General features: G+C 33.9%; 1 protein-coding gene across 1 annotated transcript; it reads left to right on the top strand.

The window, feature by feature from the left end:
- The first annotated feature begins 11,244 nt into the window (after window positions 1-11,244).
- Window positions 11,245-12,998, top strand: LOC145163442 (uncharacterized). The gene is made up of 4 exons (XM_079082283.1): window positions 11,245-11,700; window positions 11,742-11,935; window positions 12,290-12,556; window positions 12,608-12,998. The coding sequence occupies exons 1-4, from the start codon at window positions 11,245-11,247 to the stop codon at window positions 12,996-12,998; spliced, it is 1,308 nt and encodes a 435-aa protein (XP_078938409.1).
- Window positions 12,999-17,595: the final 4,597 nt, after the last annotated feature.

Here is a 17,595-nt window from a genome sequence, read left to right on the forward strand (position 1 = left end):
CCCAAAAGGTCCCAACTCCATGATATAGCATCCAACTTCTATAAAAAGGGCTTAATCTCATGTATGGGGCTTATACAACTCTAAAGATGCAAACTTTATGAATCTAAAACCTCATAAACACCAAGAGGAGCAACTCAAGGCTTCAGAAGTGATCACAAACTACAAGATCTCAACTATGGGACCAAAAAGGGACTTAAATCCGTAAATACCTAGATCTAATCTTTTCATGAACAAGGTTAGAGCTTTATACCACAAATGAGTTGGAAATGGAGCAAAGAACCAAGATCCAAGAGCTCCCTCTTGAACCACCACCTTGCACGAAGCTTCTCTTCCTTGAATGAGCTTCAAACACACACCAAAACAAACACAATAAGCTCACAACACTCTTGGAGGCTTTAGGGTTTCGAGATTAGGTTTGGAGGCTGGAAATAAGGCCAACACCTGGGAATTAAGGTGTTTAAATACGTCTCAAACCCCCAAAATTAGGGTTTGAGCTGCACGCATAAACGCCCTGCGTTCCCCAAGGGAACGCCCCACGTTCGAGCTCCGCCTCTAAAAATCCAAACTTGACAGAAATGGTCCCTCCTCCCCCTCAAACTTGCAAAACAAGGCCAAAAAGCAGTAACCTGATATATAAGGGACCAAAAATTAATAATACCTGAATGGAGTGTTACATCAAAAATATAAACAGATTTTTTATTTTTGTTTATCGTTTATAAAATTCAAAAATTAAAAAATATTTTTTTTATTTTTATTTTTTGTTTACAAAAATCGAAAATCCAAAAAGATTTTCGCTATATTGAAAGTTTTATTTTTGAAAAACACAAAAATGTATTCCTAATTTTGGTAGCTCATTGTAACAACGTGTTGTTCTTTTGCATGCCAAATGAAAACATTCCAAGGGAACAGATATGAAACGAAACTTTTTTCCTAGTTAGGAGTCCCTAGAAGCATTCTATAGCATGCTGTCCACAAGCCTTATATACTTTATGTGTTCGAAGCCTTAATGAAACTCTCACACGAAAGTTTCTTCCCAATTAAGCTATATTCACATTAGTCGATGAGCTACCTTTCTCTTCTCATGATGAGTAAATAGATTTCTGCTAAGTCTAAATTTTATGCAGAGGTATAATGAGTTCTTATCACAATTCTTTTTCACCCAAAATTTCTTTCACGCTCACACAGAATGACACGTAACCAAGACATCTCTGGTCGAAACCTACCAATATATATAAGTATGTCAAAAATATGTGTTTATGATCTGGAATCAATTTTCCGTGACGAAGGTGAAACCCAACAAATTGAAACCTAATGAATTAACGGTGAACATTCATGTTCAAGATTTTAACAAAACATTTGTTTCAATGTACCACTTTCGATGTTCAAAATATCGTTTTCATTCATGTTGCGTGATCTTGATAAAATGTACTAATCCTAAGTCATTTTTGCCCAAAAAGATCCAAATTTTCAATTTTTTTTTGAAATGAGATTTCCGTTTGAACATCTTTTTTGTAATCTTCGTTACTCAATTTTTTTCCAAACCTTACTTGTTCTTGACTACACTGGTCATCCAAGTATTTGTACATACATTTTCACACTTATGATAAGTTGTGAACTTGTGTGCAAATGAAACCACCTTCGAACCTGAAGGAAAAAGAGGCCCTTCGTGCCAATATTCCACATGGCATTCTACTATTGGTTAACAGTTTGAATTCAAAATTCATGCCAGTTATATAAGGAAATTGTTCCTTCCAATTTTCAGTTTAAGTTCTCTGAAATTTCTTAAGAACCCTAACTGCTCATTGAGAATTTTCTCTCTGATTTTCTACGATGGCTGAATCAAAACATAATAATGATCAAGTTACAACCAATGATGATGAGATTTCAGAACCAATGATGAAGATTTTCATGCAAATCTTCGTCTCACTCTGTCTCTCAATGTGTATCCGACTGAACTATAGATGCTTGTTCAAACTTTGACCAAATATGTTCTTTCGTTTTCTTTATGTGCATCCTTTGCCATTCCGATGCAATGGTTATCTCTTGTTGCTTCAATTGTTGTGTATAAGAAGGCGACCAAAGTTGTTATGTTTTAGATTTCATCTTCCAAAATGAAGAAACTCACAAAGAAGCAGTTCGCACAAATTTTGCAGTTACCTTCTTCAGATAAATTCTATGAAGTTTCAACTGGGTCATCTACATGTTTAATGAGATGGGACATCAACCTACTCTTACAACTATTAGTCATTTTAAGAAATCAAGCCTACCCTGTGTTTGGAGTTTCCTTTTTGGGATTGTTTTACGGTGTTTGACAGGAAGAAGTTCGTGGCTTGATAAAGCCAAACTTGAAGTTTATTCAGTGATTATTGGTATGTACTATGGTCTTAATGTAGACTATGATTCATCGTTGTGGGAGGAATTTGGCACATCTATCTCTCATTCAAAACTAGTGACTGGAGTGTCGAATGCTAGGTTTTAAGGGTTGATCTTGAAGGAGATATACAATCAGGAAAATATTCTTGTTCCAAAAAATGTTGAGATTGTTGAATTCCCATCGATGAATGTTCCAAAGGTAGTTGTGGATGATGCTACCATATTTCCAGTGGTTTCTCGAATTCTGGATTCAATCCTTAAATTGGTGAATCCTGCAAATCCATTGTTGGTGAAATATTTGCTTTCTATCGATTCTACTCAAACTATTATTTTCCTTCCAAAGTTTTCTAAAAAAAGGGAAGAAGGACCATCAAAAGGTTCTAAAGTTACTAAGAAAAAGAAACAAGTTGACAAGCCTACAGAAGTGGAAGAGGAGTTGGTTGAAGAAACTATACCCAAGAAGACTGGTAAATGGGTACTTAAGAGAACTAAGAAATCTACAAAGAGACCTTCTGATTATGCAATGACGAAACCTAATCAAGAGCCAACTATAGAAAGTGTTGAGCAAAGAGTCAATGAAATTTCTATGGAGAAATTTGTTCCAATTACACAACCAAGTGAACCAGCTATGAAAAAGCTTGGTTCCAAAAGAGTTAAGAAGCTACAATTTACCAGAAGGGATGTTGTACTTCGGGAGGTTTCGAGTCCTGGATATATAGCCTCAAAGAAACGTCGTTCTTGAGACGTTGCATAGAAATTAAATAAGAAAAATCTCAATCACGTAGAGGTTCAGATTGAGAACGTAACAGTGGAGACTGATAATGAGAGTGATCGAGATGCGTCAGACACTCGATGTGTGGATTCTTTTCATGTTTCACCACATAAGGGTACCCATATCAAATTGAATTTCAAGGAGATACAGATTCCTAATGTCATTGCAAACATATCTGATATGGGTGCAAACATCGATTCAGGTGAACAAAAAAACACAACCATCCCGGAGAAGGCGATAGTCAAACCGTCCGGTGTTTCGCATACCGAGTCCATTATGGAGGAGTTCGAAACTCCAGACATTACTATGCACTTATCTAATAAGGACACACATGTCAACAGAGCTGAAGGGATGTCATCAGTCGAAATAACATCATCAACAATCATCAAAACATCAACTATTCCACCATCACCAACATCACTACTTCCTTCTTTGATTCCTGTTACATCTGTTTCACCAACTTTTAATGGGGTTATGCAGGAAACCAATTACAACTCTTTTCTCATCTCAATCAACTAAGGCTGAGAAAACTATTCAAGAAGATGAAACTAGTGGAGTTAATGATGAAAATGTGATGTTTTTTTTGCTGAGCTACATTTCAATTCGGATGATGAAGATATACCTGATGATTTAATCATGTCGGGGAAGAAATTTAAGATTCTCAACTCAAAAATGAACTCGGTACTTTAATTTATGACTGATACTGTAAATAAGCATTCAACTAGTGGAGTTGAAGTCGAATATTTGTTGAAAGCTCAAGAGTCTCGATTAAAGACTCTAATTGAGAATGTTGATAAGCGTAATGATGATCAGGTTGAAAATCAATCTCTTAATTTCAACTAATAGATTTCAAAGCTGTGAGAAGTTTCGAAAGAGCGTCATAAAATTTTTGAGCAACAACTTGTAGAAACGAAAGTTTTTCTTAAGACTCAACTGAAGGAAATTTGAATGATGATGGCTACAGAGGTGCAGAATATTGATAAAAGTTCTTCTTTTTTTGCACAAGAAGATGGATGATGTAGCTGATTCCACTACATGATTGATCGAAGATATCACAACCTTTAATAAAGATTACTCGAATGATCTTCAAGTCAAGCAGAAGACAGATGAGAAAGTTTTTCTCAAGGTTGAAGAGTTTTTGTCTGACATAAAGGAGGTGTTATTGAAAATTGATCTATCAAATCACTCATCAATTTCTCAAGAATCCATTTCTCAGATGGTTTCAGATATTGAGTTATATATAAAGGCTGAATTGGATCTGATCTGGAATTTGGTGCTTCGACTCCCAACTAATGCTCCTCGTCCGGTTCACGTTTCTAAAGGGGGGATAGAGGGGTTGGATCGTCGAATGTTTCAGGAGAATATACTGGAGTTATTGTGGGGAAAGTAATGTCTACTCAAATTCCAACAACTATTTCGATGAAGCCTATTGTCTCAACTTCAACAACTGGAATTGGCACACAAACGAGAGCTTAAACAAAAGGAGTCTCAATTAATGAAGGATCAGGAGGATCGAATAATTCCTTAGTCAAATCAACTTCTAATGTTGATCCGAAAGACAAAGGAAAAATCATTGTAGTTGAACAATCTGATGAAGAAAAGAAGAAGTTACAAACTATCGAATTGGAGAAACAGAGACAGATAAACAACATTCTAAGGCAAAGAGAAAACGACCCACCAGATTTGATCAAGGGAGATCCAACAAGCATTGGTGTTATGAAACGAAAGATATTGCAGTTCTTGGGAAGAAGGATAAATTTCTAAAAAGTCCAAAGAGGAGTTATGACACAAAGAATTCTGATTTCAATCAACATGATTTTCCGATAAATCATAAGTTGTTCATATCTCCACAGTTCAAGATTGCTGATAATTTTAATGATAAAAATGAATACAAGAAGTTGAAGATTCGATTTCATGTTGTTTTGGGAAAGAACGATGAAGAAGTTTGGTCTCCAGTGAAGATAGTGAAAGTGATGACGATAGTGTGTGATACGTTATTCGAACGAATGCTACAAAATTTTCATTATATTGTCGTAAGGGCAAATAACATGGTTATCGAATTTACAGTGGCAAATTTTCCTCCGATGAATTCAAATTATCTCATCACAGTAACAAAGATCCTGAGTAAAGTTGATGTGTCAAAAATTAAAAAGACAAACAAGGAGGCTTTCGTTATTGGTTTTTATCTAGCCTTATCTATCAACAAGACTTCGAAAGTGCCTCGGTCGTTGCTTATAGGAAGAATGAACACAGATAAATTTGTTGATGGTGAGATTATACATCAACCACTTGGTGTGGTTTTCCAGGGAAAGAATAAGAAAGTAGAGTTGACTAAGTTTTTGTTTCAAGTAACTGATATTGAGAGGTACACAAACTCGCATTTCACGAATCTCATAATTCGCATCAACAATTGTAGAAAGAATGATAATGAAGACAAGGCAAAAATTAGAAAGATCATTCTATGGTATATGGAGATTCGCAAGGAGCTTTTGCAGACAATAAAGATGATAGCTTGAAGTTTCGACTATTCTCACTAAGGGGGATATTGTAGGGTCGAAAGTAGGTAGTGAGAGTTGAAAGATGTTTCTTTTAGTTTGTGTCTTTAAGTATCGAAAGTTGTTCAGTTTCGACATGTAATCTATTTACAAGGAATTGTAGTTTCGATACGTCATATTTAGTCCTTGTATTTTTTGTATGTCTGTTGTATCCTATAAATAAGGTAAGTACATAGGTTAGCGGATTGGTTCGAAAATTCTACATCACACTTTGTACTCTTTCTCTCTTGTACTCTTCAGACGTTAAATTGAGCCAATCAGATCTTATTTAGATCTTTTTATCTTGCATTACTTTTTCTTAATCAATTGATTCGTTTATCAATTTCAACACACTTCAACAGTGTTGCCCAAATCACCAGTCATCCGCTTTTAACAAGTGAGTGCATAGTTACTTTTATCTTACACATAAATATGAAGTATTCAGGTAATTAAATGATATATTTTATTATTATCTGTAATTAAGATATTTTGTGTTACATGAAACAATATGAGATGATTTATATTTACCCGTATATTTATTTTTATATTCATTATATATTAGGTAGAGATGGGTGATGAGTAATGAAAAATAATTAGGAGATGCTATGAATTTATTGGCTATGATGCGATTTAGTCATCTAGTAGAATATAGAGGACAACCACAGACTCTTTTAGACAAGTCTAGTGAAACATGGACAGACTTTCAACATGTAGGTGTTTATAAGTCATACACGGACAGATTTACATCCTGTAGGTGTTAATCAATCCTACATGCGCAGGTCTTCGACCTGTAGATGTTAAATGGACCATACACGGATAGGTCTTCGACCTGTATGTGAGAAATGAACCACACATGGGCAGGTCTAGGACCTGTAGATGTTAATGAACAATATATTCATGCGGGTACTCTATTTACCCAATGGTTGCCTTATTGACATATATTGTTAAGGAATCCCCAAAGCTGTATTGTCTACTCAGTAATTTTTTTGGATAGGTACCACGAGATCATCATCAGGGAGTGAGAATAACGGGAATAGGTAATCGGTTTATTTGTTAGTCGGAACATTCTAAACAAGAATTGAAGATCTCATGAATATGATTGCGTCAATATAAAGATAGTCGAAAACGGATGTCATATGAAAGAGTTAAGATTTTAATACGGACTTTAACAGTCTAAGTATGTTTAAAATATAACTTTAAAAATAAAGTGAGAATTAGCCAAAGGAGTCAAAACTAAAGTTGTAGTACTCGCCGATGGCTACGTGTGGATAAAAAGAACTTCGAAAACGGAGCTCGTATGAATTTTTGAAAATATGAAAATTCATACATGTGCGGGAAAGGCGCGGCGCACTTCTAGAAGGTACTGACGAGGCCCACGGAGATCTTGTATACCAAACAGACCGTACCTCTGATATGATTTTACCTGGTTATTTCTTATCAGCTATAGATCGGTATTCATTGGGATTATTGAGGAATCTTGACTATTGTTATTATAGTCATGAGAGATATTAAACTAAGACTTAGCGATAATTATACCTAGGTCACATCAAAGGAAAAGCTAAGGTGTTAGGCGAAGCATTGCCCAAATAACCAGTCATCCACTTTTAACATGTGAGTGCATACTTACTTTCATCTTACACACAAATTGAAGTATTTAGATAATTAAATGTTATATGCGCTTAAGATATTTTGTGTTGGATGAAACAATATAAGATGATTTTTATTTATCCGTATATATTTTTATATTCATAATATATTAGGTAGTGATGGGTGATGCGTAATGACAAATAATATAGGAAAGCCACAGACTATTCTAGACAAGTATGGTGAAACATGGACATGTTTGCAACCTGTAGTTGTTTATAAGACATACACAAGCAGGTTTACAACCTGTAGGTGTTAATCAATCCTACATGGGCAGGTCTTCGACCTGTAGATGTTAAATGGACCATACACGGGCATGTTTGACTTGTAGGTGATAAATGAACCACACATGTGCATGTTTATGACTTGTAGATGTTGATGAACTATATATTCATGCAAGTACTTTATTTACCCTATGGTTGCTTTATTGACATATATTGCTAAGGAATCCCCGAAGCAGTATTGTCTACTTAGTGATCCTTTCGGATATGTCCCACGAGATAATCATCTTAGGATCAGGGAGTGAGAATAACAAGAATGGATAATTGGGTTATTCGTTTGATGCGAAATATATAATTAAAACAATTAATTATAATATTGTGGGTTGAAAATCTTATGTGTCAACCAGGCTCCCAAGTCTGGCCCACTCAGTTTCTTTGAATCACAGGTAGCGGTACGAATGTATATGGATAATGAAGTTTTGATATGATGAGAGATTCGAGGAGATGTAGGGCGTTGGTATAAAAAAGATGTTGAAAGCCTGTTAAGCCAAGTTTATGCTTATGTTTTGTATCGGTTATAACATCCAAAGTTTTTCTAATTTAATGAAAATCATTTCTTCATAAATGCTTTGACATTGATATTATCTCATATTCAACATAATGCTTTGGGAAAAAATTCTACATAAAAGAAATAATCTAAAATTAAATAAACATAAAGAAAAAGTTTTTAATTGATCGTCAAATTCGGGATGTCAAATGTTAGTATTTATAAAATACAACAAATTTTTTTCTTCAACTTGAAAATTACAAATGAAAGAGTTTTCATATTATTATTTTAGTATGTTTGTAAAAGGAAAATTTTAAAAATATTGTTGCTAAATCAATGTTTTTATTAAAAAAAAAAGGGGGGGGGGGGGGGGGGGGGGGATCTCTAATAAAACCCCAAAATTTTAGGTCAGTTTCCGGTTTAATCCCAACATTTATTTTTTCAACAGAATAGTATCGGTTAGGGATGAGCATATGGACCGGGGAACCGGCCGGAACCGGTACCGAAACCGGAACCGGCGCCGGAACCGGAACCCGATGGAACCGGTCGGGCCGGGACCGGGACGTTATTTTTGTGGATTTTTGGAACCGGGAACCGGAACCGATATAACCAGAACCGGTAGAACCGGCAAAAACCGGAACCGTATGATGTTATTTTTCAAAGACCGGTTCCAATATTTGAAGACACGACAAGAACCGGGAACCGGTAGAACCGCCGGGCCGGTTCGGTTCTTGATTTTGGGGGCCGGTTCCGGCCGGTTCGGTCCTTTTGCTCGTCCCTAGTCTCGGTTATCTAAGTTTCTACAATAATCTATCATTTTCTGTTGAAAAAAAAATATAAGACTATTTCGTTAATTTTGGCAAAATATAAAATAATCATGATTTTTCTGTTAGAAAAATAAAATTTAAGATTAAACCGTATACTGACTCATAATATTGGGACTTTATCAGATATTTCCCAAAAGAAATATAATACGTGAAAATTTTATTTCTTCAAATTAAATATCCTTTTAAACCTTTGTTATATCATGTATTATGAATTTTTCTATAAGAAGTTTTAAAAATAAGATTGTTTAGTTATCATATTTCTTGTTCAAAGATTATAATTTTTTTAAATGTTGAAAATAAAATTATCTAAAATGAGAAGAAAATATTTATGATCCAAACAAGTTATGATGTATAAACTAATTAAAATCAAATATACTTATGATAAATTAATTTGTCTAAACTATAATTATTAAAAGTTAAAATCATCCAAATTTTAACATTAAATGCACCGGTTAAGCTTCTCAATTGGTAAAACAAAAATTATACATATTAGTAAATGATGAACTTTTTCCAAATAAATTAAGTAAGACTTTTCAGTTTTGTAAGAACTTAGGCTAAACATTTTTTACATAATATAATTGTTTCGGTTTTATAAAACAATATTAATGTATGGTATAAAATTTGGTTTGTAAGTTCACAAAATAAATATTTATTATTTTATTAGATAAAGATTAATAAATTATAAAATATGTTGATATGGTTGTTTCAAATAAAAACATCATAATAGTATAATAACAAAATGCAGTGATATGATTTACTTATATTAAAAAACATTTAAATCAATTTGTTAAAATTTAAAAGCATTTTTTGTTAAACACTAGTTGCACTTGCTTTTGAATTTTGAATTTTTTGTTTAATCCAAAAGCAAAAAAGTTTGTGTTGTTGAATGAACCTTTTTTTTTTTTTTTTTTTTTTTTTTTTTTTTTTTAAATTAGAAGCTTCTAAAAATTATGTGTTGAACACGACCAATAAGAGTTATGTTGAGTTATGTTAGGAAATTCAAGATGATAATTAGTTAATTTATAAACATCGAGGCATCGTATTAAACTTTGAAATTTCTTATTAAATTTTAATGGTTTGTATTAAACTTTAAGTTGTTGGATAGTTTTATATAATATGTGGACAATATATATCATTTTATCTATATTCTCTGGAACAATGCAAAAAAATTATAATAACTTTTTTAAAAACCGAAGAAAAAAACACGATGATGTAAAAACCATTTCGGAAATTAACACTATTCCTAAGACATGTCGTCATCATAGACCACACTTAATTAATTTTTAGAATTATACATATAACAACGACATGTCTTTATTAAAGATTTATATTTATATTATATTTTTGTAGTTTGTTTTTTCAATTTTCAAATGATTTTCTTTTTTTCAACATTCAAAAGATTTTATTCCCCTAACAATTAAAAGATTTATTAACCATCATGTGGTCGCAATTCAAATACTATGAGGGGTCTGGTCACAACTGTCACTATAGTGACGACAATTGAACTTCAGCGATGACTTCCGTCGACACAATTGTTTTGCTACTTGTGGCAACCTATATGTAATTTTGATTATATATCTATATTTTAGGTATAAGATTTATGTATTACAAGGTTCATTTAAAAAAATTGAATATAAAATTCTAAACATTGATAAGTTTGAATTTATAAGAAAAAAAAATATATTGAATTTTTGAAATTAAAATGTTTTTTTTTCTTTTTAAAATTTATAAAAATAATTTAGAAAATTAAACAAAGAAAACTAATGAGGCTTTAATTTACAAATTTTGAAATTAGAAGAAAAATTAATTAATGAAATTGATATGCACTTATTATTATATTTATTGCTTTATTACATTTAAATATTATATGAAATTTAGTAAAATGGAAAAGATACTGCGACATCCTTGAGGATGATTTAGTGGCTTTTGTTACACATTTTCATTCTAATTCGTCTATCCCAAAAGGTTGCAATGCTTCTTTCTTTACGGTCATCCCTAAATTTAGAGACCCGAAGTCTGTTCGTGATTAGAGACATATTAGTTTAATTGGTTGTCAATATAAAATTATTGGTAAACTTTTAGCTAATAGGTTGTCGCTGGTTATTGGTTCTGTGGTTAGTCCGGAGCAGTCTGCTTTTATATAAGGTTAACAGATTTTAGATGGTCTTTTCCTCCTTAATGAAACTGCCTCGTGGTGTAAAGCTTCTAAAAATCCTCTTCTGATTTTTAAAGTGGATTTTGAGAAAGCTTTTGATTCTCTTTCTTGGGATTATCTCGTTGAAATATGAGTATTATGGGTTTCAGATCTAAGTGGTGTGGGTGGATCATGGAGATGTTGAAGACTGCTAGAGCCTCGGTTCTGGTTAACGGGTCTCCTACTCAGGAATTTCAGATTCAAAGAGGATTAAGGAAGGGAGATCCTCTTTCTCTTTTTCTTTTCATTTTGGCTATGGAAGGTCTTCATGTGGCGTTTCATAGAGCCCGGTTGGCTGGTGTCTTTAGGGGTGTTTCTATTGGTGATATAGAAATATCTCATCTTTTTTATGCTGACGATGTTTTTATTCTCTCGCCTTGGAGTCTGGATGATGCTTCTCATATTATATGTATCCTTAGATGTTTCTTTCTTGCTTCGGGTCTCAAAATCAACCTTCTTAAAAGTGGATTGATCGGTGTGGGAATTCCTTCTTCCCAGGTGGCGGATATGGCTAACTTCATGGGTTATGTTTCTGAGTCTCTTCCTTTTATCCATCTTGGGGTTTTGATAGGGAAAAACATGAACCGGGTGAATTCCTGGTCTCCTATTATGGACATATTTCATAACAGGCTTGCAAACTGGAAGGCAAATGTCTCTCTTTTGGTGGTTGGCTTACTCTCATCAAATCCGTGTTGGGCTCTTTGGGTAGCTATTATTTTCCGATGTTCCCGGCTCCGGTTAATGTTATTCGTCAATTGGAATCTTTGAGGGCTAGATTCTTTTGGGGAGCCGATCTTGATGATAGAAGGATGCATTGGATAAGGTGGAATAAAATTATGGCTTAAAAAGGAGTGGGAGGTCTTGGAGTTGGTAGTCTCTTTGCTTTTAACAGAGCTATGATGTCTAAGTGGCGGGGGAGATTTTTCCATCATTCTGAGCTTTTATGGGTGCGGGCCGTCAAAACAATTTACAGGGCTGATGGTGGTCTTTCTTCCCTCTCTCCGCATGGCTCTTCTTCGGGGATATGGAATAATCTTATTCGTATGCTTGTTAATCTTACGGACTGAGGAGTTGATCTTCTTTCTTTATGCCCCATTAGGGTTAGAGATGGTGTTGTTATGAGCTTTTGGCTTGACAAATGGTTACTTGACAACCCTCTTGCTATTTCTTTTCATAGATTCTATGCTTTGGATAACCATAAATCCGCTACTGTTAGAGATCGAGTTGGCATTGGTTGGGACCCGAGAAATCTTAGTCATATGCCTACGGGAGGGATAGAGCAAGGTCAATGGGCTGTTTTTTTAGAGACCATGCAAAACCATCACTTGGATGATAGAAAGGATAGATTGGGTTGGATTGTTGATTCCTCAGACGTTTTTTCTGTTTCTGCAGCTCGCTCTATTATTGATGCTAGCTTACTTTTATTTAGTGGTGCTGAGACCAGGTGGAATAATTAGGTTCCTGTTAAACTTAATATTCTTACTTGGAGGATCAGATTGGAGAGTATTCCGACTAGAGAGAGATTATCATACCATAGGGTTGAGGTGGAGTCGATTTTATGTCTGGTTTGCCACACATCTGTTGAGACCATTGATTACATATTTACAGGTTGTAGGGAGCTGATTGATATATGGAGCAAAATTTCAATTTGGTGGGATGTTCAAATTCCCGAGCATCTTGCGGTTTCTGATATCCTTTCGTGGTCCGATTCCCTTCAATTGATAGACGGTCAACGAAAGGCTTTTGATGCAGTTGTGATATCAGCCTTTTGGTGCCTTTGGAATTTTCGAAATTCCATCATTTTTGGAACGGTGTTGCCTAGGAAATCTCTTATTTTTGATGATATTGTTAAAAGGGCATTTTTTTGGATAACCCGAAAATTGTAGAAAAGTTAAGCTTGTTTGGACTGCTTGGCTCCATAATCCTGGTTTAGCATCTATTATGTTGTAATGTTTCTTTTTCTAGCTTCTTGCTAGTTTTTTATAAAATTTTCCGCCGTTCCAAAAAAAATGGTAAACACTATAAAATGACATGTGAAAAAAAGAAAAACAAAATTAAAATAACCACAAAACGACAAGTGGCAAAATGTGTGACAACCCGAAAATTTTAGATCAAGAAAGGTCTAAACTCTAACCAAGTATAAGTTAATAACTAGGTGTAGATTGAAACCCATGTTGATTTAAGTTATTGTAAGTCAACACAAGTCAACATGTTAAAGTTTAAACCATAAAATAATGCACCACATTAGGGTTTTCGGTCCAAAGATTCTAGAAACAAGGTGATTTCGGTCCTAGGAATCTAAAACATGGAGATTTCAGTTTAAGGAATCTATTCAAGAAGTAGTTTTCGGTTGTAGAATCAAGGAGCATAGGGTTTTCGGTCATGTATGGCCAAAATCACCCCTTATGAGACCGAAATCATAAGGCTAAGGCCCATTAATGCCGAAATCTATTTGATATATATATATATATATATATATATATATATATATATATATATATATATATATATATATATATATATATATATATATGTTTAGCAGCTGTCAAACCTCATTTCTCATTTCCCACACCGAAATCCTTCACTTTTTTCTCTCAAAACTCATACGGAATCACCATATCTTCATAAGATTCTTGCCCAGCTCATCATAATTTCACCAAGAACACCAAGAACAATCTTCAAATCTTCAAGTTTACACCCAAGAACACTTCAAACAATTTTAAGAATTGTTTTTGTCAGTATTTCTTACATAATTTAGTGTTGTCTAACACTTTAAATTATTATTTAAATTATTATTAATATTAATTTAAATACGATATCGTGTACAAATATTATTAGGATACGGCTACTTTCACGTATTCTAACTCGAGGATCATCCGCAACCACTTCGTATCCAAACAAGCACACGCACTCGAGGTGAGTTCATACCTCTTGTTATCACGATTTTTCAATTGTTTTAGGGGGAAAATACAAGTAAAACACAAGAAATCTTGTCTTTAAAATTATAAATTTACAAGTAAAACACAAGAAATCTTGTGTTTAAAAATATAAATTGTTTATTATGTTTTCTTATACTTTATAAACACTTTACGTAAAAATATGTTAAGGCACAAAGGTTTTCATCTCAACGGAACAAACATATAAACTATAATAGGTATAGTTTATGGAACATACATACTATTTATTCATTACAAAGGTATATTTCAGTTACTAAAGAGTATTACATTTCATTTACTAAAAGGGTTTTCAGTTTATTACTCGTAAACTCGTTGAAGCAATTTGTGAGACGCCTTCAAGTACTTATTTAAGTGCCCGCGAAAGTCCTGACTTATAACCAAAGTCTCTTGTAGGGAGAGCGAGATACTTGTGTATAAATCTATTCGGGACTGAGAATCCCGCACCTCAACTGTTAGCTACAGTTAGGCCGGCAGGCCTGAGGTGACAAATGTCGTTAACATTCTGACGCCTGAAGAACGTCACGATCAGACCATCTTAGGTTACAATATGGTTATAAAAACTCACAGGGAGAAAACAACGACACATTTACGGAGTAATATATTTTCAGATAGTTTCATTTGAACATTAACTTTACATTTGGTTTACAGGGCAAACATACTTTCAATGGTTTTATTTAAATAATAAAACTATATTACATTATTTTCAAGTATAACATTTCATACACGTCGGTTTTAGGACAACAGAGAATCATATTTTCGTCTATTATTGCTTAGTGTATATGCTAGAATCATATAAAATTGAGACTCGATCGACTTATAATTTTTGTGTCCGCTTTGAGTCCTGTTCCTTGTTTGGTTGTGGGCTTAGAGCAGACCCATTACATTCGACAACCTATTGAATCTTGATTTTATATAATTTGTATACACTAAGGGATTATAGAAGGAAGCTATGAGATTTCTAGAATTACACACAGTTACACTAAAAGTAATACATTATCCTACTTACTAATACGGTACGAACAACATTTCAGGAAAACATATATTGAGGATCCTTATTGCTAAGTCTATGATTAGTTAATGTATACGTTAGGGATATAGACAATAATGATCTGATAGACAGTGGAATGTGTGATTTCTACCTTACTTCCTGTTCCTTGTTTGGTTGTGGGCTTAGGGCAGAATCACCCATTCGACTGTCCGTTCGATCTTGATTATATAAAACTTGTATACACTAAGAAATCATAGGAGGTAACAGTACGGGTCACACCATTTACATAAATTAGAACTTCGCATTACAAATCTTAAGCATAAGAAAATTATACTTTTTGGTTTTGAAGGTACTAAGACTATAACTCATTTACAAAGAAATTATTGGATTTTATAGAAGAACACATTAACGTATCAATTAGAAAGAACATACATTTTCACATAAAATGTATATGAACTCACCAACTTAAATGTTGACACTTTTTCAAACCACTTATATTCTCAAGAAGTTAGTAGACAGGTAACCTCACAGGCGTCACGAAGACGGAGCATAGTAGCATCATCTCTTAGCTTTTGTTATAATTTTGAAGGTAAACAAACAATGTTTTGAACACAATGTAAATTATATATTTTCAATTTGATGGTTGTGTTGCTTTGATTACTATTATTCAATTGTTATGATATTATACATATCGTCATCCACCTCGGAACGTTTCCGCCGTTCCGGTTTGGGGGTGTGAAAGATTGGTATCAGAGCATTGTTTATAGTGAACTAAGTATATCAACCCATAAAAGATATACAACTATAAACACAATGGGGTAAAAACACTCTGACCAAGAGTTATACTTTTAAAATATATTAATATTTTTATAAAAGTATACATAAATGCATACATACATACTAGAATAGTATCGCAATAAGAACAACACAAAAGTATTTAGATGTTGGACACTACAGTCAAACCTAGACATTTATATAATCATATCTGGGATAAATATAGTCTGATCAACTATATTTATTTGAGATACGACCAACATGTGTTTGGGAGTGATAGTGATGTTGCAACAAGTCTAAAACTTACGAACTCTATATACAAGAGAAACACTAGAACCAAACATAAAGTTTAAACTACTATAGGAGTATTTTATGATACTATACAATAACAACAAGTCTAAAAAGTTATCAACTTCGTATACCAAGAAACTCTAGAATCAAACATAAAGTTAAAAATACTATAGGAGTATTTTAAGGTACTATATTAACTTATGTGAAAACTAAAAGACCCTTACTGGTAGATCTATAATTGTTGAGTGTATACGTTAAGGTTATATATAATTAAGATTTTATAGACTTAGAATTTGTGATTTTGCTCTACTTCCTGTTCCTTGTTTGGTTATGGTCTTAGAGTAGAATCATTTATTCGAAGGTCTATTCAATCTTAGTTATATATAATTGGTATGAACTACGTAATTATAGGAGGATCCGGTAAGGATCACCCCATAAAAATTTAATTTCAATAGAAATGCCATAGATTCTTTATACACCCTTATTCTCGCACAAACGAAATATCTAGACATCGTAACCTCACTACAACAGCCAACAGAGGAGTTCAGGAAGAACCAGAAGGGGTTCACGAGGAGGATCCCGAGAAGGGATCAGACGAAGAAAAATGCACTGGAAAGATCATTAATAAGCCTTACCCTATCAAGAGTAGACATGAAACCCTTTTCATCTTTATCCTTCTAGGACATATTCACACAACGTACATACACCCACTACACAATACTTCAGACTCTAACACCTACAAATCAAGCACTGCCTCTGATTGTTCCATGAGAGGCCCACTTGAACATTCGGGTTCAGACTCTCCATAGCGAAGTAATGGAGATCAGTAGCAAAGCCTGGAACATGGCGATGCAAATCCAACACACCCACGAAGAGAAAAGAACACCATATGGATACCATACCTACAAATAGATCAGGAAAACAATATGGACCACCTACACTCTTTAAAGGAAGAGATAGCCACCATGAGACAACGAATCTTGCAGCTAAAAATAGAACAGTCATAACAAATAAGAGAAACAGAAAGGGGCCACTCATGAAATGTGTGAGATGGTGGAGCACCCTGCGTGTCATTTTAATAACTAATAAACTAATATAACCTAGTGAGTTAGTGACTACACTACTCGCACTATGTGTTAAGTGTACCGCACCTTTCGTCACAACTAGTAATAGTAAAATTAAGAGAGATACTCGCTTCCAAAACCCATGAAACCCGATCAACTTAAGATTTCAACATCTATACTCTGTTTTGTTAAACTTAACATTGGTACAATACCTACTCCCACTCACTACCATAAATACATCATAGGGATGTTGGTCGAAACAATGAGAATTGTACAGAAAAACGAGAAATTTATATGTATATATAAATAGATATAATACAACTAGCAACGACCATAGTTATTTACGAACTCGTTTCACATCATGCAACAGAATCATGCCTTCACATGAAAATAACCAGCACGCCGGTGC

The sequence above is a fragment of the Lactuca virosa genome, chromosome 3 (assembly GCF_052849685.1).
Source record: "Lactuca virosa cultivar CGN04683 chromosome 3, Lactuca_virosa_CGN04683_v6, whole genome shotgun sequence".
NCBI classification, from domain to species: domain Eukaryota; kingdom Viridiplantae; phylum Streptophyta; class Magnoliopsida; order Asterales; family Asteraceae; genus Lactuca; species Lactuca virosa.

Excerpts from the sequence above, each read along its gene's own strand:
- LOC145163442 (XM_079082283.1), top strand. The coding sequence starts at position 11,245 with ATGGAGATGTTGAAGACTGCTAGAGCCTCGGTTCTGGTTAACGGGTCT. Across the intron at positions 11,701-11,741 it reads TAGGGAAAAACATGAACCGG|GCTTGCAAACTGGAAGGCAA; the intron begins GTGAATTCCTGG and ends ATTTCATAACAG. Across the intron at positions 11,936-12,289 it reads AGAAGGATGCATTGGATAAG|ATTCTATGCTTTGGATAACC; the intron begins GTGGAATAAAAT and ends TTCTTTTCATAG.